The following is a 27,153-nucleotide window of genomic DNA, read 5'->3' as shown; positions in this document are numbered from 1 at the left end:
AATGTTGTTCTTAGCAGCAAAATGTCTTGCAGGTCAAAGGGGTTGAATAATTTTGACTGTGTGTATATATATATATTTGACCATAGTGAGAATAATAAATATCATATATTTGTTTAAATTTGTATTTAAAGTAAAAAAAATGACCTGGAATAAGTTTTTTGTCGTTTTGTTTTTCATTTCTTTTTTCAAAATCAGTCTATCAGTTGAAGAAAAAAATATTAAGGGATACAAAAAACATATAATTATAATAATTAATAATCTAAGGCTGTGTTTTACTACAAATCTTGTGTTATGTTAATGAAATTCCTCCTATTGAATTTCTTTAAACTGAATTCCTCTTCCCATAATTCCACTTCAACTTCTTGTGGGGGGTGTGGCTGATTTAATTCAAAATTCACATTCTGGAATAATTGAAAAGGAGCCAATTCTGACTTTTGCCCAAGAAAAGTACACAAGAAAGATGAAATGAGTGAGAAAGTAGAAGGCATTTATATCCTGCGGTCTGTGGCCTGATGCTAAAACGCCAACAAAAGTCTTTAAAGAGCTAATAAAGAACAATCACAGAGGTGTCATAAAGCCAGTGAGTAAAGAGTGGGCTCAGTTGCTTAGCAGTTGCTCCTTGAAGAAGAAAAAAAATCGTTATCCAGCCACTTTAGAAATTGCTTTATTCTATGGATTTTCTGCACTGTTTATTGTTTGCTTCCTCATTATTGATTGCGGCAGAAGATTGAATGTCTGGTGTCACTGTTCTCATAAAGCAGCTTGTGATGTGATCTGTGCAATGTCTGGATGAAGAAACACCACAGGTGTTACATCTGATAATGCATTGCAAATGAATAATTGACACGGTTGTTTGCGTGTTGCACAGAATCCTGGATTTCCGGAGAGTTCCCCCGGTGGCCGGCAGGTTGGTGAACATGACACGGGAGATCCGAGACGTGACCCGTGACAAAAAGCTCTGGCGGACATTCTTCGTTTCCCCAGGTATGAGTGGCTTCCGCGTGGCCTTTTCTTCTATCCCATCACGCCATACTTCCCCCCCCCCCTCCTGATTGTTGGCTTCTCACGCATATAGAGTTCAGCACAGCGACAGAAACTGCATCACTACATGCTAAACGTAATGCAATCCCCTGTCAAAACAATTCACACTACTGAGCATGGAGTAAGACGTTTTTATGATGCCTATGTTGTGTAGAAGTGTTAGCATTCAGCTACATTTGTTGCACAGCCTACATAGCGTCAACGATAGCATATTGATTTACATATTTATAACTGCATATTCCTTATTTCAGCAGCTTAAAAAAATCCTCAGAGAACCATCACAGACAACTACAGCCAATATTAGCAACCCCCAGCCAAGATGCTAGGCTAATTACAGCCTTTAATTGGGGGAGTAACAAGCATGCAATAACACACGTGCAGCAAGTTTGGCAACTAAATTACCGACATTTAGATGATGTAAGTGTTCGGATGAGGCACACAGATTGGCCATATTCTTTCTCTGCAGGGCTATCATTAGCATTCTGCCTCCACTTTTCATGACAAATGTGTTTTTGTGGGAAGGAGTGAAAGGGCTCCTCTTCCCCCGGGGAGCCGTGTCAGGAAACATTTGAAAAAAGGCGTTATACACAATGATTCATCATTGGCTAAACAGCAGCGCTTAATGAACCCTTGGTGAATCCGAGCGTTTTAGATCACTGACATCCTTCATCACATAAAGGCACATCTGGAGAAGTCACCTATTTCAAAAACATGCTCTACAAACTGTATTAACACTATAAACAAGGTTTCTGCACAAAAGATTGTCATAGTTGCTTTCAAATGTGTTTACCATCATGATGATGGGGGAAGGGACGGGTGGTATGATGCTATATAACTGTATGTGTCAACCTTTTTTTTTTTTTCTACCATGGTATATACATTTATTTGGCTATTACTGGGGTGGCTGCTTTCCGTTATTTATATATAAGACTGATTAAGAAACATGGAGTGAAGCAAAAATACAGAGCAGGATGTGTCTCAAACAAGTCAACATGAAGAAAAAGTCAATCTAAGCAGTTCAACTGTTGTGTGTTGGTTATTTTATAACAAAATGTTGCTCCTCAAAACAGAATTTATAATATCCTTGTGAAAAAGAAGCACACTTTTAAAAAGAGTACTTATTACAGAAATTATATACTTTGAAGGAACACAGTACAAACTGAATGAAATGATTTGGGACACTTAATTGCATGTTAATTGCAATTAAATGAAAATGCATTACAGTTTAAATTCATATTACATGTAATTAGCTTAACTTTTTTGACATTTAAATTGGACTTATGTACATCCGTATATGTAATGTCATAATAACGGCTTTTGTCGTTGAAATATGGTTGTAGTGTGTGGCTGAATGTAAGAATTTATGGTAAACTAAAATATACTTCAGTGTAATTTCCCTTAAAACTTGTATGTTATGTATTTAAATATATTTGTAATTACACATTTGTAATTATGAAGTTGCAATTTAGTACATTTAAAATGTATCAGCTTTAAATGACTCAAATAATACACTTCATTTAAAGTTAAAATCAAGTAACATGCTCTTTAGTATCTTAGTCAAGACATAAAATTTTGTTATTTAAAGCACGACAAAAGAGTATTAAAGCATACAAATTTAAATATAAAATTTTAAACTATAAATTTGATACAAAGTGCATTTTGGTTACAGTTGTTACACGTTACATGTAACACGGGTAACACTTTATTTTACACTGTCCTTGTTACATATGTTACATGTACTTACCATAGTAATAACAGTAAGTTATGCATAATTACATGCAACTAACCCTCAACCAAATCTTAATCCTACCCTAACCCTATAGTACGTACATGTACTTGCTTAATATTACTCAGTACTTAAATATATAATTACACTGTAACAATGTCACCTTAAAATAAAGTGTAACCCACTTAGGTTAGGTTTAGGGTTATGCATGATTTACTGTTGTTACTATAGTAAGTACATGTACCGTGTAACAAGGACACTGTAAAATAAAGTGTTACCTTTAAGTGCACTTCTTTTTCACAAGGGTATGGTTTCACTATATTTCAAGGTGTCCTTGTTACAGTGTAATTATAGATTTGAGTACTGAGTAATAATAATGTACTTACTTTAAGGGTTAGGATATGCATAATATATAGTTATTACTACAGTAACTACATGTGTAACATGTACTGTTTTGAGTCTGTGTTTAACACTTTGCCACATTACTAATAGGAGGGAAGTAATCATTTATCACAGTAATACAGTATGTATCAAGAGTTATTTTCCTACAAAATCAATGAATGGTTAATATTAGATGTATAATTCATGATTTGAAATATGAATTAGGCCTACTAGATTATTTTCCTTATTTATTTTTCGAACCTAGATGCAATCTAAAAGATAAGATTATGTATGCATTACAGATCAATGCATCAGTGAGAAACAGCTGCTTTACATTTTATAAAACTTGAGTTAAATATCTGGGGAGTCTGAAAACTTGTAAGTTCAAACCCCATAATGAACGGTCGATAAGCTATTACCATTGTGTGCCTGAAGACACTTAACCTCATGTTACACCAGAGGGACTTTCCCTCACTAGTGGTCCATTTTGAGACCCCAAGAACAGTTGTACTCTTTCCTAAGACCCTTTCACTTCCTCACCTCTGCAGCCAACAACATCTGCTTCTACGGCGAGTGCTCGTACTACTGCTCTACAGAACATGCCTTGTGTGGGAAGCCCGACCAGATCGAGGGCTCCCTGGCTGCATTTCTTCCTGACTTGGCACTAGCTAAGCGCAAGACCTGGAGGAACCCCTGGCGCCGGTCCTACCACAAACGCAAGAAAGCTGAGTAAGCTCTTTTTCTCTGCTTTATCTCAGGTCTCCACGCACCACCCCATATCTTCATTAAACTACAGTCTGGCTTTATCAGCAAAAAAGACTACTGCGGTTCTCACTTACTCTCAGAGAAATCCTATCTGTGCTGTAAAACAATGGGCCATCCTGTTTGAGATGGAAGTTGTCCTCTAGTGGGGTTATTTACGAGAAGGGGCAAAATGCAGATCAAATTCAAAGGTGAAGTGAGTTTCTTAGTGGTTTTCTCTGTTATAAGGTGGGAAGTGGATCCGGATTATTGTGATGAAGTCAAACAGACTCCTCCGTATGACCAAGGCACGCGACTTCTGGACATCATGGACATGACTATCTTTGACTTTCTAATGGGTAAGTGTTTTAAATTGTTGCAGTTTTGAATTGAATATTTGTATAGACTCGTGAAGCCTTGGATAAAATTGAATTGACTTCCGTGCAGGAAAAATATACAGTTCATTGAACACCTTTTGTGACAACATGCCCCCGATAATAACCTGTACATTTTGTCTCCTAGAAGTGAGTTATTTTTTAGTGTAAAAAATAAATAAATAACTAAATAAACAGGGAATTGTGCATTTACACTGTAGGAAAATTATATGATCAATAAGTTATGACAACATATGTTTTTACATTGCTTTAACTCAAGTCTTTTTTATAAGTTATACAAGATTCAACATTTTTTTTGTAAGTCAGTTTAATGTAATTTAAGTTGAAATGACTGAAACACCCAAGTTGATTGTACGTAAAATTTTAAGGCAGCATTTTTTTTTTTTTTGTGAAGTCACAATTGACAAAGTCAAACTTTATGATAAAAAAGTCCCTTTTTGAGATTACAAAAATACATTTGGGAAGTGCAGTCACATTGCTAGCTTTATAAAGTCATGTCTCAAGATAAAAAAAATGCATTTGGCAGATATTATGTTGCATTATGAGATGTGAAGTCACATTGCAAAATAAAAAAATGTACACTGCGAGATACATTTTTATATAAAGTCACATTTTGCGATAAAGTCACACTGCGAAATAAAAAAACAAATCACATTTGGGTGATATACAGTCACTGTGAAATTGAAAAAAAGTCACACTGTGAGATATGGTCACCTTACAAGATAAAAAAGTATATAAATGTATATAAAGTCAAATTGTAAGATGTAAAGTCCCAACTATATAAAATAGAATGTCTCAAAAATAACAGAGTAAATAAACAGTACAAAGTTACATCTTTGTTACATGTACTTGCTGTTGTAAATTTAGAAAAATAACAATGCAACTTACCCTAAACATAACTCTGAGATTAAGCAAGTACATTTTCAAGTTCATTAATATTACTCTGTATCTCCCAATTGTAACTTTATATCTTTTCCTGTGACTTTTTTATTGTGTCCTTGTTACAGTGCAATTATACACTTAAGTACAAAGTTAGGAGTATAAAGTCTTAGGTTTCGAGAAATAAAGTCACAAATGCAAGATATGAAGTCAGAATTGTGGGATGTAAAGGCTCCAGTAGTGATCAGACTGTGGGTGGTCTCTGGGTGTGTCGTCTGAGGTTGAGAGTATTTTGATCACGTCTTCAGCGAGGCTGTTCTGGTGGGATTTCCCTCATTCATCATAAGTCCACGCTGCTTTTCTGTAAAGCATTGTGTGAACAAACTCCTTCAGCCCTGGTTGTGTGTGGATACACACTGGGTGTGTATCAATCAGCTCACTAGTTCAGTAGTCAGGGCACCGATCAGGGTGTCGGCCATTTTAAGGGCGGTCACAATCGCAAAATCTTTCCAGTGCACTGGAACGTTCGCTCCCTGAAAAATCCCACAATGCACTGCGAAAACCACAATGCAATGCTCCCTTAACGGAAATTATGTCGCATTTCTGAAGCGCAAAACATAAAACACATGAGCCAACTCAATAAATATGACGCGCGATAGAAGATTTAAGACAAACCTTTTTTTATTATTATTATTGTTATATGTCAGAATAAACACACATCGCTAGACAGGTTGTGAACACATCTAATTAATATTTATTAATATTCGGCTAAAATATGTAACCGAACAATGTGTTTATTAAACAGCTTAAATAATATCAAAAAGATATAGGTTTTACAACTTTGTATGTAGTCATGTCGCCGGAAATTGAGTAATCACTGTCCCAGTCCCAGCGACACAGTGTCGGCCCAGATCCGGCCCACATCTGGTACGTGTTGAATCCACATGTACCAGATGTGACCCAGATCTGGGCCAACACTATGTTGCTGTCTGGGAGTGTGTAGTCAACCAGGGTCCTTACCAGTGCCCGTATTAGACACGAAATACTAATTCAGGAATCTAGGGAGCTAGAGAGCTGATTGAGACGCACCCATAGAAACTGATTCAAGTGTTTACTTATTAGTCATTAAGACAACTAAAATGATCAACTGTAAATCTGGACTTTATGAATCATAATTTAACCCCTTATATAACCCATTTTGGGTTGTATTCATTTTTTTTTTTTTTTTTTGAGTATCATATTTGACATATCAGGCTTTTATGGCTCATATAGTATGATATAGTGAGAATGAGGAGGAGGAAAAACACCTCACTTTTATTCGGAGGCCCAAACTGAGCAAAAATATGCAATTTGGTCCAGATGCTGAAATTTGCATGACTGAAAAGTAAGATGAAATGATAGCTTGTAATGTAAATCATTGAGATCTAGTATAGCAGATATAAAATGTATATACTGTAACTATCAGTTGTCTCTCTATAAATCCCAACAATATGTCTTATTAGGATGATATTTAAATGCTTAGTTTTATGATCATAGCTCAGTAGTTTTTATTGTGGAGGCAAAACATATAATGCATTCAATACAGTGATGATTGAGAGTTACAGTAGATTGATAAACGTTTCTGATGGATCGTATTTGATACTCACATTTTAAATAGATGTTTCTACAACATGTCGTAAGTTGTTTTAGTCCATGACATGTTACTAACAATAAAGTTATTCTTATGTTAAGATTTCACAGCAAAAAGACCTGTGTTTTATATCATCATGAACTATCAGTCAGACGACAGGCGGCATGTAGTAGATTGTGCAACAGGTTTTTCAGCAGTTGTGAATGTGATCATGTTGATAATATGACACAGTAGGGCTAACTTAAAGGTGCGATGGACTTCCTTTTATCAGTAATGAACATTAAATCATTTTAGGTTCTACATCCCACGTCAATCCTCCCCTATTTCACTCTCTCCATTTGTTTTAATTGAACAGGCAACATGGATCGTCACCATTACGAGACTTTTGAGAAGTTTGGAAATGAGACTTTCATTATTCATTTGGACAACGGCAGAGGGTAAGCCGCCTTTATTAATGTGTAACGTCCTGTCCGTCCTTCACACCTCGCTCCTCATGACTCACAGGCTCTTCCTTTTTACACTGAAACCATGGAAACAGTGTGTTTCTATCTTAAGAGGTGTGAATATGTGGAGTGGAAGGTCAGATTTATATGGCGTCATGTCTCAGGGTGTAATATGTGTGCAGTCGAAGGGCTCACGGTGGGTATGAAGTCACACAGGTGCTCGCACAGATAAAGGATTTTGATTAAACTGACATTTTGCTTTTTCATTCTCCACATTTGTTGCTGAAGCAGGCCACTGTGTGGAGCCGTAGCCCCCTCAATGCCAGATTAATCTAAGGCCTGGCTTAAATGTGCATTTATTTTCTTCCATTTTGTGTGAAATACAAACACCGAACTGAATCTTCGATGGGGTTTTACCGCTACAGATATGATGCAAATGTCCTGTCATGAGGTTATATGAAGGACTACTCTTTATTTGTCAGTATTTTTGTTGAAGTTACTGTTCTGTCATTACTTGTACTTGGCAGTTTTGAGAACATAACCGTAAATGTAAGGTATGGCCTCTGAAAACACATTCCAGCTCCACTGAACCATGAAAGCAGTGCATACAATTTGACACACCAATATGAAAGTAAAAGCAAAATATTGACATAGGTGATTTTTCATGTTATAGGCTGCGTTTACTTTAAAGAGCTGAAAGTATAATTTGCTGTGTTCTTCATATTCTAACTTTTATGACTTCTGAATATTTAAACAAGTTTTAGACCCTGCATATCATGCATGTGATTTCCCTGAATCCTTTGAACATCATACTGGACTTACTGGTATTTTGGAAATTGGCTATTGGGGTTTTTAGCATCTTTACCGTTATGAAAAAGAAGTACACTTTAGCATACTTACACTGTAAACCCTAATGCTCAAAATAATTAATTGCTTTGAGTGCAGTAAACTTAAACAAATTAGTTTTAAAAAGTATTTAGAACTTTATTTTTCTTTTCAGTTCACAAACTTAACTTAAATTGAACTGAAACTGGGCTGGGATTTCTACTTCCCAGCATGCTTTGCCATGACACTCAAAACGGAGTAAATGCTAAAATTAAGTGTTCTATAATGTGTGTTTTTTGTGTGCAAGATTAATGTTAAGTGTGAGATTTAGTAGTGGTTAATGTTTAGCTATGCTAATTTAGAAGAGTTTCTGTTATTTTGGATTTTTGGGAGGGGTTACAGTACCATCATGGTGACGAGTGGTGATTGTGGTGATTCAAAAGAATCAAGGGCACTTCACCATTTAAAAATATAAAATATCAGACATTCGACTTCTGTTTCTTTCTAACCCCTCAGATTTGGAAAGCATTCACATGATGAAATGTCCATCCTGGTCCCGTTGACTCAGTGCTGCAGGTAAGATTGTTTTTCTCCTCTTTGAGACATCTCTTGAATTGAGGCAATAGCTTCCCAACCGAGAGAGTGACTGCAGTGCAGTAATTCACTATAGCACTGACACAAACACATCCTGCTGTCTGCTGTGCTCTGTAACTGCGGCTATATCCTTTATTGCACATATACATTTATTTCCTGTGGCTGATGTTTTCTTGCTTGAACAATCTGTATAAATGGTTGCAAAAAAAAACACTGGCATACCAATTTGCATACTTCTACTATGTACCGTAAGCTGCTATATACCACTTTGTTGCTAACAATTTGTCACTGTGAGCATGTGGCTAGATTTAATATTCCAAGGGGCCGTTCACACAGAACAAGTTTTTTCATCACACTGCACTACTTTTTCATTGATTTTTTATGTAAACATGTGCTAGATGGATGTCTTTGACCTTTTAAAAAATGCATCTTTGAACTTAAAAAAAAAGAATCTTGAGACTGTTGTTTTTTTTTCCTTATTTCGTTTTTAGTGTTATGAAACTTTTTTCTACATAACAAAGGTTTACTGTTAAAATTGAAAGAAAAATTGTGTGATATTCCGTAAAAATAAAGTTTTATTATTTTTAGTGTAGTAGTAGTCGTAGTAGTAGTAGTAGTAATAGTGTGTATCTGATGATAGTTTTAATGAAATGTAATCCAGGTCTGGGCTTTCAGGAAAACTGCAGATTGGCTTTTGACTATAACATGCCCAGTGCATTATGGGTGTTTTCCTACCTATTTGGCAATATATGTTTTCAGGTAGTACAGATTTAATTTTTTATTTACATTTTTTGCCTTTCTGCCACAAAGTTTTATTGAAAGCCCATATTGCCAGCTGTGAGTTACTTTTTGTACAGCCCTACTTTTGATATATTAAATCCAAATTTTTCCAAATTCCATGACATTCCACATTAGACTGTAAACTTTTTTTCTGACTGGATTCTGCAATTCCGTCTGTTTAATATGGAAGCTTGTTTCCGCCACAGAGTGAAAAATAGGTAATTGCGACTTTTTAATCTCACAATTCTGACTTTTTTTCTCACAATTGCGAGTTTACATCTCACAATTCAGACTTTTTATCTCAGAATTACGTGATATAAAGTCACAATTGCAGGTTATAAAGTCAGAATTGCGTGATATAAAGTCGCAATTGTGTGTTATTAAGTCAAAATTGCGTGATATAAAGTCGCAATTGCAGGTTATAAAGTCAGAATTATGAGATATAAACTCGCAATTGCAAGAAATATACTTGAAATTCTGACTTTTTTTCTCAGAATTGCATGTTTATATCTCACAATTCTGACTATGTTATTTTCGCAGTTGGGAGATAGAAAGTCAGAGTTGCATGATATAAAGTCGCAATTGTGTGTTATAAAGTAAGAATTGTGAGATATAAACTATTCTGAGGTAAAAAAAAACTCTTTTTTTCTTAGAATTGGACTTTATATCTCACAATTGTGAGTTTATGTCTCACAATTCTGAGAAAAGATGTCAGAATTGCGAGATATAAACTTGCAATTATGTGTTATAAAGTCAGAAATGAGTGATATAAAGTCGCAATTGCGAGAAAAAAGTCAGAATTCTGACTTTATAAGACGTAATTGCGACTTTATTTCACGCAATTCTGACTTTATAACACAATTGCGACTTTATTTCACGTAATTCTGACTTTATATCTTGCAATTCTGACTTTATATCTCGCAATTTTGACTTTATATCTCGCAATTCTGACTTTATAACACGCAATTGCGACTTTATTTCACGCAATTCTGACTTTATATCTGAGAAATAAAGTCAGAATTGCGAGACGTAAACTCGCAATTGAGAGATAAAAAGTCGCAATTATCTTTTAAAATGTTTTATTCTGTGGCGGAAACAAGCTTCCATAGTTTAAAGCTCTACATACTGTGCTAAACAAATTAGAATGCTGTAAGTTCACCATAGTTGTACCTATCTTTCTCTCTCTCACAAACACACACACACACACAGAGTGAAGAGGTCGACGTACCTCCGGCTACAGCTGTTGGCTAAAGAGGAGTTCCAGCTGAGTTCACTAATGGAGGAATCGCTACTGCAGGACCAGCTGGCGCCCATCCTCATCCAGCCCCACCTGGAGGCCATGGACCGTCGCCTGCGCCTGGTGCTCAAGGTGCTGGCCGACTGCGTGGAGAAAGAAGGCTTCTCGTCAGTGGTGGAGAACGACCTGAATGGACAGCCCTCCTCGCACCACCACCAGGCGCACGGAGGGAGGTAGTGAGGCCTGAACCTCGACCCCTGTCAGTCAGTTCCCCACCATGAGCCCCACCGAGGCTTGTGCTCGAGTCACACTCTGAATTCAGTGAATTCCACGACTAGCCACCAATGCCTCTGAGGAGCCAACCTATTCTGTGTGTAGATGCGTGATACGGATGTACAGAGACACAGCTATCAGAGGAACGCTGGGATGAAAGAGATATTTGGTTTCTGGATGGCCAAGGCTGTTGCTCGGAGCTGAAGTACATCTTTTTTTCTGCTGCATCCTGATTTGTTTGACAAGTCATGCTTCTATAATTGAATACATTTTGAGTTGCAGAGTGTACAGAAGACTTTACAGAAGGGACCAAAGTTGGAACAGAGATCTATATATTCATGTACACAACTGTTATTTACTTTGCTCATTTAGGTCTTTGACATAAGGGCACGTAAACGAGCTTTAATGACAGTGCTGCAGTGCAGTGCTACTGTGCAAGGACACTTAGACACATCCTCCTCTGTGCGTTCACAATTCCACATCATTTCCTGCCATCTGAACTAAGCCATCGTTTAAATCTCACATCGTGCCATCAAGCCTTCAGTCATTCGGCACATTATTTAGGGAAATTCAGAGGTGAAGTGCATGCCTCATTTAAGGTTATTCAGTGGTGAAGCACGTGTTTAAACATCTCCATGGAGAAAGAGAGAATGACGCTGATTGGTTGTTCAGGTGTCCTATTCCCGCAGTCAGTGTTTCCCATCTCAGGCCCCATGCTCTCTCTTAATCAGAACCTTAAGGACGAGCTGATGCTATGCTAGCGGAAGTTCATAATGTTGTTAGTCGTACTTCACGCTGCACCTATCTTGTGTCTCATCTGGCAGAGCGATTTCAGCGGTTGATTATAGAGTAGGGCACAGGCTTGAGGGAATGAAACAAACCAATCGAACATGTAGGGGAACTGACACTGTGTCCCAACTACAACCCTGTTTACACCTGGTGTTAAGATGCGCTTTGGTCAATCGGATCACATGTAGACGAGGGAGACACATTCCTGTTTACACCTGGTGTTTTAATCAGTCTCCTTTGAGGGGAGGACCTATGGGCAAGGCTTTTCCTGATCTTTCGTTCTAATATTGTGCAATTTGCACATGAACGTGAAAGGAGACTAGGGAAAGTGATACAGAGAGCAGCTTTCATCCCAACGCCGTGGGATTGTGTTAGAATCGGGATTGGTGAGACAACATTGTGCTTGTTACATTTTTTCACCTTCAAATAAAGCTTATGATTTCAGACGGCAAAGTTTAAATCCCATCTGGCTCGTGCTCTTCACGAGATTAGACGGTCTTTTGTGGCTGTTCGACTACATGAGCGTTTACACTACGAAAGCAATCTGGTCCAATGCGTTTTGGACTACCCCTGGAAATGGTCGAAAGTGGACAAGCTCAAAACGTTTTAGACCCTTTGGCCACTTATGATCGGATCGATGTAAACAAATCTTAATACCTGGTGTAAAAAGTCCATAGTATCAGTTTTTGTCCTAACCAGTTGAGAACACGACAAGTGACAAGACATTTTGGTTGGTTTGTGTTTCTTTTGAGTCTGTTTCTTTTAGCGAACTAGCACTGGTCCTAAATCCTGCTCCACATAACCGTGTATTATGCGCTCCATTCACAGTCAAATATAGGTTATTCATATTTGATATCTCTGATTCTCCTGTTAGTTTTGCAGGTGTTGCATTGTCTATAAAGATGTGTCCTAGAAATAAAATTGGGGAGGTTACATGATGGTACGCAGTGCAAGCATTTTCTGTCCTGTGATTGTTGTCAGAGATCATTGTGTTTTACATAGTGTTTCCTGAGAACCTGGGAACTTTGACTCCTTAATGCATTTTAGTAACTTATAATTGAATGTTTAGCATTAACTGTGTGCATCTCCCTATGTGCCACCATATTTGTGTGATCATACACCCATATCTATGTGCACGAAGTTAGAAGTTGGAAGAGCCGTTCTATTGCACTTTTCCAAGACATTGGAATATCCGACTTTGCAGGTTAAAGGGAATTCATAAATGTTCTGGGGCCGGATTCACAAAAATGTTTTTAAGAAAGAAGGAATTTCTTAACCCCTTCCCCGTCAGCATTTACTAAAAAAGTAGCCAGCCAGCACATTTCAAACAAAAAGTTTGAAGAAAAGTGAATTTTTACATAGTTTATGTAGATCTTCTTCTTCACTTGTTTTTGGATCCGGAGATGCTGTACTATTCGAGAAGATTCATAACGGGACACCCTACCTTATAACAGTGAAAACATGGATTGCTGGAAAAACTCATCAATGGCGGGGAAAGAATTCTAAGAAGTTTGTAAGATTGTTTCTAAGTATAATTCTTAAAAATATCCTAAGAAGTTCTCAATTATTTTCTTTTCTTTTTTTTTTTTTCCTTAAGAAAACCACAGGCCTTGATCTGATTGTATACCGGTTATTAACGAAGACTTGCTGATCAACTCTATGAAAAACGACTGGCTTGACGGGAGTTTAGCACTCTGCATTACAATTTTTAATGTCCCGTGTATTTTAAAAAGAGACGGTCTCAAGATAGAGCCGTCTGCTTCATTCATTTGTACTCTCTCTTGAGGGAACGCATCCTGTGAATGGCATTGGCTGAATTTTCCAGCTTTCTGTGTTTTCACTGTTATACGGTAGGGGGCGCTATTACACATCTTCTGAAAAAGTACTGAATCTCCTGATCAAAACACAGGTGAAGAAGAAGCTGAAACAAGCGATAACATGTAAGATGCAATCATCAACATTAAACAGCATATAAATCAAAATTGATGTTTCTGCTGATGTTACCGAATGAATGAAATGTCGACCCAGGACGAGGTATGGCACTGTGAAGCTTTAGGGGTGTTGATGGGCTCGATCTACTCCATCTGTGTTTTGATCATCGGTCTGAAACCGATCTGGATGTAGTCTTTGACAAAAATGCAATTTTCTCATCTTTTTGCTCAAAAGGTTACCTTTTTCATGAAACTTATCCACATTCAAATGTTGATTAAAAAAAAAGAATGCATGAAGCTAGATTTTTTTTAAGCAGAGGCTCTGTTCTTTCTTTTGATGCATTGCATGTTCAGTTATTTATACAACAAAATATTCTGGGGGGCTATTACATTTTTGTGAAAATTATCAAAGACTGTATGTTGGCGTTGGCTGGCAACTTTTTTCAAAAACGCTGGCGGGGAAAGAGTTAACTTTAAGAGGTTATTTACAATGATTTATAAGAAGAGTTTTATATTAAGGAATTCAGATTCTTCAAGTTTTCTCTTTAGAACAATCTTAAGAAATACGAAGAACACTCTTAAACAGGCTCTATGTAGAATTCAGAAACTCTTGTTATGAGCGACACTGGTGGCCGTTAAGTGAACTGCAGCAACTTATTGCTCATGCTGGCACTCCTACACAAGTAACGTACAAGAGACTGAACGTGATTAAAGGCCCCGATATTCTCACAGCAAAGTTATTTTTCAATTCCATGTGTCATTGAACGGTAGAGAGGCTCTCGGGAGCATGTAAACGTCACATCCTTTGGATTTTCCCGGGAAAAACGACCCGAGACCAAAGGTTTTCATAGACAACGTAGGAAGTCGGGGAAGGTCTCTTTTTTACATTTTGTTACAATCTGTTCACACAGTGGCAATAAGAAAATTCTTACATATAGCCCCTTTAAGAAGCGTTTATGGGAGCACAAAATTGTCTGTTTTGTGAATCTGGCCCCTGAATAGCAAATTACTTGCTGCTGGAAAGTGGTTAGGACATGGTGTAATGGTGATAGATCATTTTATTTTTCAGCATTAGTCACATATTTTCAGCAGAAAAGTTACTATTGCATTGCTCTGTATAAAACAAGTTTTCAGTGCTCACTTATTTTGTATTGTGTACTACAGCCAAAAAGGCAATAGAGTGCCTTTAATCTTTCTAGCAGTGGTAATCGCCACTTCCAGTCTCATTCATTCACTCATATTCATGCCATAACATTGTATTGACATTTTAGTTAGTCTCTTAATGAAACCTTAGTCAGTCATGTGTGTTGTATGTTAAAAGCTCACATTAAGAGAGAGTGCATTTGTGAGGAAATCATGTGGGGTTTTAGGTCATATTTTGCATTTGAGATTATTTTCGTGCTTTAAATGAAGTCCCTGTTCCTGACAGACATTATAAAGATGATCTGATAATCTGACTGCTGACAATACGGCTGAATCTTTTAAGAGGGGCCACGTGTGTTTTGTGTTTAACCCCAGTGCCTGTGCAATGCTCAAGAAACTTGAATGTTTTGGGATTATTCACAAACTGACCTTTTAGTGGCCCATGGCCTGGTCTCAGAGGTGTTTTTTTTTTCTTTTTTTTTTTCTAGTGGGAAGCGAGGAATTATGGGATGGTCATTAGCCAAACAGAATCAAAAAAACGTTCCCAATACACTCAGTGTTTCTGTAAATATATGTACGATAAATACATTGATCCAAGAGGCTGTTTTTGGAGCAAAAAAAAAAATGCATCAGTTTTCTTTTCATCTCGTAAGCATTGTTACTGTGAAGATCTGTTTGCAAAATGATAAAAGTGTGCAATAAATCAAGCTATGTTGTTGAACTCTTTTGTGTGTAAAACGCAAAGCAAACACAGATTGTGAAAGATCAAAAACTTAAATAAATGTTCCGGGTTCGATACAGGTTAAGCCACGTCGCATGCTGTGACTTCTCAATCTTTTATTGGTCACACATCTTCTCGTGATGCGAATTCACAGGTCAGAGTTCACCTAATTAGAACTTTGGAATGCAGAGAAATTTGCATGTGCTTTTGTTTCCGGTTATTCGTATGGCTATGAATGGAAGTGCAGTGTGACTGTCCCTTTAAAGGGCAAGACAGCATGAAGGTATTAAGCATGCATGAAGTATATTTTTTAAACTGTACTTAATATGATGCTAATAAAATAAAAGGCCACTTAAGTGCACTTAAAGAGAGCACACTTTCAAGATTGTTAAAAAGTGCACTTTATAATGTCAAATTAAAAGTTTTTCTTTAAAGTACATTTTGAATCATCAAGTTTCAATCTTTTGCCATGCTTAAAAGAAGTGCACTTATTTTGATGTGTTGACTTGCACACTTGTAAAGTAATTGATTATAATTTTAACTTATTATAAGTTAATATACTGTACATTTATTAAAGTGAAACTTCATCATTGCAAATTAATTGTGTAATTAGAAATGGATTTAAATACATGTTGAAATGACATTAAAATTTAATTTAATGCTTGTCAGTATGAATTCAGCAGTAACTTTAACCACATTTCATTCAAAGACAACAGAAGTAATTCAATTACATATAAACACTTAAGTCACTCAAAAAGCACTCAACTCATTGCATTTAATAAAAATTTAACCTTAAAGGTGCTGTATGTAGTTTTTAGCGGCCTCTAGCGGTGATGTTTCAGATTGCAACCAATAAGTTTACAAGCGCGTGCTCTTACGCGTGCTCGAATTTATGAGCGAGCACTGTGGGTACCGGCCAGACTGAGACGCAACCGGACGCAACACACAAAGCATCCCACAACATGCTGGAAACTAAGGTAAACTCCCACTGCAAAGTTACAATAATAGGCTACTTTTATCAGCTTGACGTTGAACTAATGCTCCATGCTCGTACCATGAGAAGTATGGAACCCTATCAACCGTGCCGAATTCTGTCACTGCAAGCACTACTTCACATTTTCTTCAGGAAATGTACATTCTAGGTTTGTAGATAAGGTTTCTCCATTATTCAAATGTCCTGCCGATGTTGATCCGTGTTTTTTACCCGAAGTTCATCCGATTCATGTCTGGCCTTACGAGCTTCAGCAGAAAAAAACTTTTTTGTTTGTTTTATATCAATATGTGGAGTTTGTGTTGGAGTCTGTGTTGTGCTGGGAGCAGGTCGTTTCTTAGTGTTATCAGACATGTCATAAGTTGCATAAGTCATAAGTCCATGTCATAAGTTGCAGTGTCGTCGCTGTTGAGTGCAAAGTCAGTAGGCTAGACGAGGCGAGAGGCTCGGGAGCGCGCATGCAGGTGACGTCACTGGCGGTAAATCCGACCTGGCACCTTCACATAAAAATAAGAATACTTGCTTTCAGAGGTAATAGCAAAACCCGCAAAGTGGATCATTTTAATGTGAGATTACAACCCCTTCACACACAGGCAATAAAAAAAGGATTCGTTTTGGTAGACAAGCTACATACAGCACCTAAGTACATTTTCATTTAATTGTAAACAACATGCTAACTGTGTCTGAAGGGGAAAAAAAAAAACATTTCAGTTCACACTTATATTCTTTTAAAATTATTTATTTCTGTAATTACTCTATTTAAGAGTATGCTACTTCTTTTTCACAAAGGGTTAAAGACAAATCTGTTATACTTGGACTTTTCTGTGTTTGAACAGTCCATTTCTGATATCCTTGGGCATATCATAGGGCTGGGCGATATGGAGCAAAAAATATATCTCGATATATTTTGCTATATCTCGATATACGATATATATCTCGATATCTTTACAGGAAAAATAACCCCCCGAAAACTACTGCAAAAACAAATATGCCAAATACCACAAAGTCTTTTTTTATTGAAGTGCAAATAGGTAGGCAGTTCATGTAGGAACAAAGTGCTTCTGCGACATTTAAAACAAAAAAAAATCCCTGTATACAAAAATAATAATTTAACTGTAAAATAAAGGAAGAAATAATACATATTGCACTATTTTTAATAAACCTGTATAGAAATATCATTACTAATTTTGGCAAATAAATAAAAAAAAATGCCACATATCCCCCCAAAACTGCACAACTGTAGAGTAAAACATTAATTAAAAAAAAAGTGATAAAAATGCATCTAAAAATTGACATGATTGTTACAAAATCACACTGTCTGGGGCCTCTGGAGAACTCAGAACAACTGCTAGCATAAAGTTTAAGGTAAAAATAACTGCCATTAAATTACAGTATCTTACTACTATGCAATTAGATAAACTGTTCATTCATTACATCACTTTACCTCTGTCTTTATCCACCTTTATCCTCTTATCTTCTTTTTGACACTGTATATAGCAGAATAGGTAACTTAGGCTAATGCTAATTTATAATGTGTCATGTAAATTCGGCCATCCGTCACAATCAGGAAACTTTCACCGTGTCTAGACCTGGCGCGAGCTGCCAGGCCCGTTTCTACAGGGGAGCATGTTAAGTGTGAGTGTTTTTATCGCCCTCAAACAAAAGCAATGCGGCGAGAGGCGACGCTACACAAAAAATTACCAACAACAACTGATCGCGCGCGCGCGCTGTTTCTGACGCACTTCAAGCACTCGCTGGGCGGGGAAAGATTGATGTGCCTGACCGAACTCGGGGGACTTGGTTGAATGAGACAACACGCGAGGGGAGGGGGAACAAAAGCAAGGAGGCGGAGGAGGGCGAGCGCGAGCACAACACAGAGAAGGCAAACAAGCAAATTGGCGAAATCAGAATTAAATATAAACAATATATCGATACGATATGTCAAAATCCATATCGAGTTTAAAAAATATCTCGATATATCGTAAATATCGAGATATCGCCCACCCCTAGCATATCATGCAAGTTCATTTCAGGACTTTTTTTCCCAGACAGCAACATAGTTTCGGCCCAGATCCGGCCCACATCTGGGCAGTGTGGAATCCGCGTGAACCAGATGTGGGCCGGATCTGGGCCGACACTATGTTGCTGTCTGGGTTGTAGTGTAATTTTATTTGCTCCATAGACTTCCATTGTAAATGCATTATGATAAATACATTTTTGTTTGTTTTTACAAACGAGAACTAACTGAGAGTGTAACTTGTATGTGGTACTAGAGCTTAACCGGTATCCAGCCTGTATGATTTCATGTACGTATAATACATCTCAAGTGAAGTCTATGAAGACAATATAGTGGCTGCATTTGAATGTCTTAAACTCACAACCACTGGACTATCAGTAAAAGAGCCCTGAAAGCAGGCAGATATATCAGCTCTGTGCTTCTTCAGATATGTGCGGCTGCTCTCTTACTCTGACATTCTGCCAGGTCATTTACAGACATACATTTAGAGCCGATACATAATACCCCTCTAATCCGTAAACCCTCTATCTCTCACACCCATATCCTGCGTTTTTCACTTCTATTGCGTTATAATCGTTCACATGCAGAGGCAGATACAGGACACGCAGGAATGTCACTGTGACTGTAAAGTAAAAACCTTCCTGTCGGCACCAGAGATGAATTTCAACTCTGCAATTACATCAGTTGGTGTCTGTCACCATTTAATAAAGAACTAAATGGACTTTTTTATAAATGTCAACAACAAAAAAAAGCATGAAATATCTCTAGCACACTACATATAACCCATTTTTTTACATTCTATGGAGGTCAATAAAGACCATCAACTGTACCATTCTTAAAAGTATCTTCTTTTGTGTTCAGCAGGTTTGGAACAACTTGAGGGTGAGTAGATGCCAGAATTTTCTTTTTAGGTGAACTATCCCTTTAATGTTATGTACACAACAACAATGCACTTTTTCGCATACAGGCGACAACCCTATTCCCACGGACCCGCGAAAACGATTGAAAACGCTGTTTTATTCATGCCAGGCCAGTGGTTGGCGATGTCAATTTGTAAAGAAACACTACGCGCCTATAGACTGAACACGTCATATGCATACGAAAGACACCACTTTTTTCTCAAATTCACGTTTTTGGAGTTTACACGGAGATGATAACCGTATCATATTCAAAAACTGAAAAAAAAACTTTGCATGTTCAGGTCCCCAAAACACCGTTGTCGTGCAAATGAACAACCAAAACGCATAAAAAGTACAGAAAACTGTTGTGTAAACAACCCCTAAGATATATATTTGAATTTCCATCCATTTAGATGAAGTTTTAACACAAACTAATTGCGTAGTGTATTTGTCAGTCATACATAAACGAATAGTGTTGGAGAAAGTTACTTTTTTAATGCATTGTAATAGTGCGTTACTCCCTAAAAAAGTAACTTATTGTGTTACTTAATTACTTTTTATGGAATAATGTGTTACGTTACTTTTGCATTACATTTTCTCACCTGGACTGGCTTGTTTGTTTTTTAGTTCCAAAAAAAGGTTCTATTTTTGGCAAATGTTAAGGACCTTTCACACCAAAAGTGAAATGAATAAGCCTCAGGCTGAAGGAAAGGCAAATTCACACCTGTACAGTAGAGGGCGCCGCTCATAAAAACCTTTCTGCTGTTCTGGATCACAGAAGATTAGGATGCAGGAGAAGAAAATTCAACACACTTACTTCAACAATATGAAATGCAAATATGGTGTTTAACTAAAGTCATTTTTGCTTATGGTTGAACTGGATCATCAAAGATCAGCGGCAAAGACATTGGTTAATAAAAGAGATTAAATACATCAAGAATTTTTATGTTATGTAAAGTCCCCCTGTGGTGAAAATCCAGATTGTATTGTTGTTTATATGTCTATGTGGTGTTTTTAATATGCTTTAACATGTGCAAATTCATAAGTCGACACCATTGCTGAGTATTTTCTCCTTAAAACTGCAAAGAATCAAAGACCGTCTCAAATACACGGTTTAAAATCGCTGGTGTTTCTGACGTCACAAACTACCTTGTAACCAATAAGATCATCAACAATCACAAAACACAGTTTGGAAAATGGATTCATGATGTAGGCTACTTGCTTATATCAATTTTGTTAATTTTTAACAAAAGAAGTTACGGACTGCAGCTTTAAAATAGCTTAGAAACAGCACAAATCTGTTCATTGGAAAATGATTCAGTCATAAAGTATGAACACTTTGGAGCAAGCAAGATTCATTAGTTTAAATTGTAAGTTTAAAATGGATTGATTGATGGTAATAAACCTGGTTATGGTGTATTTAAAACACACTCAGTTTATTAGTACAATTACAGAAATCTTCTCTGTTTCATTAATGCATGATTGACAAATATGCAATTCAAATATATAAATCTTAAATGTAGGCCTCTATCGGCCGGTTTCCCAGACTAAACTGCATGGTTGTGGTGTGTTAAAACTCAAAGTAATTTGCACTGACACATATTAAAATAAATCAGTGCCATTGTCAAGATTCACACAAGTAATGTTTGTTTTTTAGACACGTTTATAAAAGCTAATTAAATGTCCTAATTTAACTAAAACCCTAACTAATCTAAGCCATGTCTGTGAAACCAAGCCTGTAAGTGTATCAGAAGCAGCAGGACGTGCAATTTATTACTTGACCACTGGATGGCAGCAACTACCAAGTAATGTCCCTGAAATTCTGTGTTACCGTAGCACACAATTACTTGATGCACAATGCTATAGGATGCAATGTGAAAAATGACAGGCTTTCCACTCACTGCTTTACGTTAAAGCGCCCGCAGATCGGCTGTTGTTTCGGCTTAGTTATTCCTTCACAAAGCCAACTCATCCTCAGCCTTTCATTTGAGGAGTACAAGTAGGAGGTGTTTCATGTCGTGAAACGGACCCCTGTAAACCCGCGTCCCGCTGAACGGATTAGACGACATGATGACGGAAGAGAAAACTGCCTGCGGTCTCCAGGCAACAGCTTGTGGCGCACTGAGGCAATATCTCATGTAAACAAAACTGAGATGTCGATGTCGCATTCATCCCCTATTGCCTAACAGCAGGTTGCATTTCAAAGGGGAAAAGGCCTTTTTCACATTTCCTCTGAAATTAAAAAGCTCTACCTGCAATATCCAAACTCTCAAAGCTGATATTTCCCACAGAAGGGCGTGCGTACTGAAAGAGACTTGCATTAGATTTCGACTAAGCCATTTAGGATTGAAATTGAAATGTCTCTATCGACACGTCATTCATAAAGGTCATTAGCAATATGCGGCCCTGCTCACCCTATAATTGCATTTTCCAATATAAGATCTAAATTACTTTTGCAGGGCAGCGAATTTGAATTTCCCTGTCTAGTAGGCTACAGATTAAATTTCACAAGGAGTGTTATTTTGAAGAGTTTAGTGAATTTAGTACGAATGGGATTTGAAGGTTCTGATTTGGAGCGCGCATGCCGTGACTGTGAGAGATTAATATACAAATTATGTAAACAGGTCATGCATATTCATCAGACAGACAGGTGGCTTGATTGTGTAGTGTTCGATTAATATTACTTATGAGCTACATTTACATGTGTCATCAGCCCCAAGGGTGAATTTGCAAGCAATTGAACATTTATAGTTCTATTTATTCAAATCTAAGAACTGCATTTTTTCTTTCTTTGGTAGAATTCACACTTGGATTTACAGTATAATGCATAAATGAGTAATTCTTAAGTATATAAAGTCACCATGAACCATTCTTACCATTGACCATTCTTATTTTTTTACGGAATATTGCAGTGTTTTTTACAAATGATTTATTCGTGCATTATTTTTTCATTTTTTTATGTTCATGTGCCCTCGTAATCTTTAATCAAAATCAATCCCCTCCCTCTTGCAGCTCTTCTCTTCTCCTCTTCTCTGATGATGCGTTTACCGGCGTGAGGGCGGGGCAACCTGTCACTCACATGAGATCAACCAATAGCAAACCACAACCATCCAATCAATTCCACATGCACAAAATCAAGCCCCGCCCTACATTTTTCTTGTTTAAGAAGTCGTTTCACTCATACGTCACAATAGGGAAGAAAACACTATCTAGTAGTTACTATTACTTTAAGAACACATGCATTTGTTTGGCCCTAATTAGCCAGTGTTTACACAGTGTTTATACAATACTGGCTAAATTATTATTTTAAAGTCAATTAAAAATGGTCCAAACTACCAATATACTATCCCAGATTAAAAGAAACTAATTCAGCTATGTCTAATTATTCAAAAAACATTTGTCACTAATAATTGTCATGGTTGAGACTCCCAATACTGAAAGCCAAATGGAAGTTAATTATGACTAATTAGTCAATTAGTTAATGCTTAAATTATTGCTTTTATTAATAGTACTGCTTTACAGTACAGTACACTAATTACAAGTTCAGTCCCCTTAGATTAGATTCGAGGACACAAAAAAACCTTTTAGGGTTTGAACTTGAAGGTCAGTTTAGATCACTGTTACCTATTAATGACGGACCATTATTCTGAAGTGTTACAGAAATGTCACAGATAGAACATTTCGCATGAAGTCAGTTCAGTGACAGTAGGACTGGTCTGATGTGAGGTGTGATTTTTCAGAGGATGAGTGAGTAAATGTGTTTTCATCTGACCTCCTAGAGATGATATAGAGAACATGACACTCTCTGGGTCAGAGATTACCAGAAGGAATTATATTCAATAACAAGTTATGACAACATACTGTATGTTTTTACATTCCTTTAACTCATCAAAATAGGTTAAGCAATGTTCAACTTTTTTGTTAGATTTAGCACAAAAAAAAACAAAATCCTAAGTCAGTTTATTGTAATTTAAGATATGACTTAAACATCCAGGTTCCCAGACAGCAACATCTGGTACATGTGGATTCAACTCGTACCAGATGTGGGCCGGATCTGGGCTGACACTATGTTACTGTCTGGGTTGAATGTACTTAAAACATTTAAGGCAGCAACTTTTTTTAGTATATATCAGTATACCTATTTATACCTTTATTTGGAGAAGGTAATAAATAATGATAAATAATTAAAAGGCAGACCTCTGTTGAAGAGAAAAGTTCAATGCGAGTAACATTTGCACTTTTATCTATTTTTTTATTTATTTTTTATTTTTTATCTTAACTTTTGTTTCACATCTTTACAGAACCTGGTGTCTACATAGATGGAAATGAAAAATCATATATAGCAGAGGTGTTTGAGTTATTTTTGCTCAAGTATTTATTTGGCTAAAAGTAATAATGATTTTAAAATACAGTAGGCAGTTACTACAGTAGTAACATTTTACTATCTGTGTCGCTAAAGCAGCCAATACTTAGCCTTGTGGTTTTCTTATGATTTGTAGCACTTGCCCTGTATCTCCACTAGATGGCGACAGAAATCAATCAAAGACAACCGAAGTCAACAAACTGTCTCGTCTAACCTTAGCAACGCAGAATGCTTTTTTCTGTGACTGTGTAGGCACTTCTGATTCATTCGCCGCTATGGTAAATAATAACAAAATGCAGTAAATGAACAAATAATATGCGCTCTACCAACTTGTGTTTAATAAATTAATATGATATCATATGATAACAAATAACAGTTTGCAATATTAAGCAGCACAACTTCTAAAATGTTTGTACAGCTAAAATAATTGGAAGCGGAACAAACCAGAAGCCTCACGTGAAGTTACGCTCGCTATTATTACATGAAGAGTTTTTAAATTGTTGTTCTGTCGACGGATCCAGAGTTTTGCCCTGGTTAGATAGAGATTGACTCAGTTGTGTATCATCAGAGTTGTGTATCACTGTGTCACCGCTAGAGGGCAGCGCTTCTGTTATTATTGTATAATTTTAGCTGTGTTTACTTGAGCTGGCGTTGTAGTAAATACATCTGCCGAATGAATGACAATATCATGAACGGATAAACATGTCAGAAATAAATGTTACATTAATTTGACAATGAACTTGACATTGAGCCTTTTCATGTTATAGCCTACTGTAGTAGCCTAGAAAGGCAACAAAAATTTGGATGCTCTACATCAGGGGTTGAATAGTTTAGATTAGTCTACTCCTATTGCACTAATAGCTCAGATTTAGCTCTACCTCAGTACCACCATGTCTTCTGGCTTGTCTGAAGCCCATCTCTTATTTTCATGCACACCAGCGTTTATAACCTTTCCCACCGCTTGTATGAGCATCCCTACCCAATATGTTCAAAACCACTGTCCTCTCGTCTCTATGGTAACAGTGAGACACCCTCTCCCCCAACACACACACACACACACACACACACACACAAACAGATTGATCATGTGCTCATGAGAGCATCTGACCCAAAGATCCCCCCCCCCCCTCTCTCTCTCTCTCTCTCTCTCTCTCTCTCTCTCTCTCTCTCTCTCTCTCTCTCTCTCTCTCTCTCTCTCTCTCTCTCTCCTCACCCAGCGCTCATTAACATGATTCCTCTGTGTCAGGCATCCATTCACCATTAAAGTAACGTAAATGGAGGAGAAGAAAGCGACAGACATTCATTAATTGTGGTGTGGGGCTTCATTAGTGTGTCCCAAAAAGAGGCATGTGACACAATCTCCCCCTCAACAAGCCATTAATGAACCTGTGTCTACCTGCAATTATATCTATCTATCTATCTATCTATCTATCTATCTATATATATATATATATATATATATATATATATATATATATATATATATATATATATATATATATCTACGTTTAAGAATGCATAGAGTAATATATAGAATATAGTGTCGTAATGGAATTTATTTCTGCATTTGTTTTAGGAGAGTGACAGCCCCAGTCACCAGTGAATTTCACTGTATGTAAAAGAGGAGCCAGGAAATTCTGCTATATTTCTTTTTGTGAATTTTCTTTTCTGGTGACCTATTCCTTTAATAATTTCAAATTGCAGTAACACGATCAATAACAAACGAGAATGGTTTTGCATTTTAAAATCCGGAATGATTGTACTCTGTAAATAAGATATATACATAATAATAATAATAATAAATGTATATGTGTTCACTCCTCTAGATAATATTAAAGGCTGCATCCTAATCTAGTATTTATCCCAGCGCCTGAATGGATATAATTTGTTAACAAGAGCAGATTCAAGAGCAAAACAAGAGCAGATTCATTCAAAGAATTGTAAGACTTGATATTCTAGACAGAACATCTGCATGTAAATAGTCTTGCGTGTTCAAGGTCGCACAGTGGTGCATTTCTGGAGAGAAATGAAATCCCAAATCAATCGGAGAGAAACACCGTCAGCCAGTGTCAGAGCACGGTCAGAAATGCAGCGATCTAGTCCTTTAATATAGACTGGTTGTTTAGTGTGATTTTTGCACTTCCGACTGAGATGAATGAGATATGGAGGGTTGTTGTGCAGTGATATTGATGACTGCATTCTGGATTCTGATTTGATGGTTGGTAGAGAGAGTATAAAGAAGTGGACTAGCAATGAAAGGCAGAAAGGTATTAGTATGCTTGGCTTATTTTTATTCATGACACAATCTGTGACACACACACACACACTCTCTCTGCACTCTGCCTCATAAAAATCTCTCCAACCTCAGTGTTTCTCCCCGGAGGAAAACACCTCAGGAGATCTGAGTTAAGTATTTACTTTATCTCAGATGTTTATCCTTAAATAGACCCAAATGAGAAATTAGGCTTTTAACATAACATATTTCTGATAATTTGGTCTTTCATGTTCATTTTTTTTCTTTTGAGAATTTTGAAATATTGAACTTCCCTTCTGAAAAATAAGAACATCTACACTTTAACTCTTTAAAACCAAATGAAATGACACTTAATGATAAGTGTCTGATGATAATGATAATTGACATTAAATGAAAATATGTTATAGTCATAATTTGTTTTTAAATTAGTTAAGGTGTAGCCTACTGCCGAATGTACTGAGAAGCATTTATGATAAACTAAAATATACTTTGTATGTAATTTCTACTGAAACTTGTGTGTGTATATAAGTGTATATACAGTATATATATACTGTGTGTATATATATATATATATATATATATATATATATATATATATATATATATATATATATATAAAGAGTTCAGATGCAAAAGCCTCTAAGTGCCATATGAAATTTTCTTTTAGAATGATCAAGTTCAGTAATTTCACTTAAATGGCAATGAAAATTACCTATGAATTGCCATTTAAGTGAAATTACTGAACTTAAATATACAAGCTTGATAAAAATAATCATTCTAGAAGAAAATTTCAGATGGCACTTAGAGGCTTTTGCATCTGAACTCTTCATATATATATATATATACACATACATATATATATATATATATGCACACATATATATATATATATATATATATATATATATATATACACACATATACATATATATATATATATATATATATATATATATATATATATACACACATATATAGTATTTTTAAATGTGAAGCTACAATTCAGCAAATTTTAATAACACATTACAATTAAAATGATAATCAAGTACTTTACATGTGCTTTAGTATGTTGGTCAATGCATCAAAATAAGTGCACTTCT

At 36.5% G+C, this 27,153-nt stretch overlaps 1 protein-coding gene across 1 annotated transcript in view; it reads left to right on the top strand.

Moving 5' to 3' along the window:
• Positions 1 to 12,425, top strand: part of fam20ca (FAM20C golgi associated secretory pathway kinase a) — a 73,619-nt gene extending 61,194 nt beyond the window's left edge. The window contains exons 5-10 of the mRNA XM_081361195.1: positions 869 to 984; positions 3,697 to 3,877; positions 4,139 to 4,248; positions 7,149 to 7,230; positions 8,578 to 8,637; positions 10,645 to 12,425. Of these exons, the coding sequence (XP_081217321.1) occupies positions 869 to 984; positions 3,697 to 3,877; positions 4,139 to 4,248; positions 7,149 to 7,230; positions 8,578 to 8,637; positions 10,645 to 10,909 (814 nt within the window). The 3' untranslated portion in view covers positions 10,910 to 12,425. The remainder of the gene's footprint in view (positions 1 to 868; positions 985 to 3,696; positions 3,878 to 4,138; positions 4,249 to 7,148; positions 7,231 to 8,577; positions 8,638 to 10,644) is intronic.
• Positions 12,426 to 27,153: the final 14,728 nt, after the last annotated feature.

The sequence above is a fragment of the Scardinius erythrophthalmus genome (assembly GCF_964197995.2).
Source record: "Scardinius erythrophthalmus genome assembly, chromosome: 1".
Classification (NCBI taxonomy): Eukaryota; Metazoa; Chordata; class Actinopteri; order Cypriniformes; family Leuciscidae; genus Scardinius; species Scardinius erythrophthalmus.
This window is presented reverse-complemented; position numbering and strand designations above follow the sequence as displayed.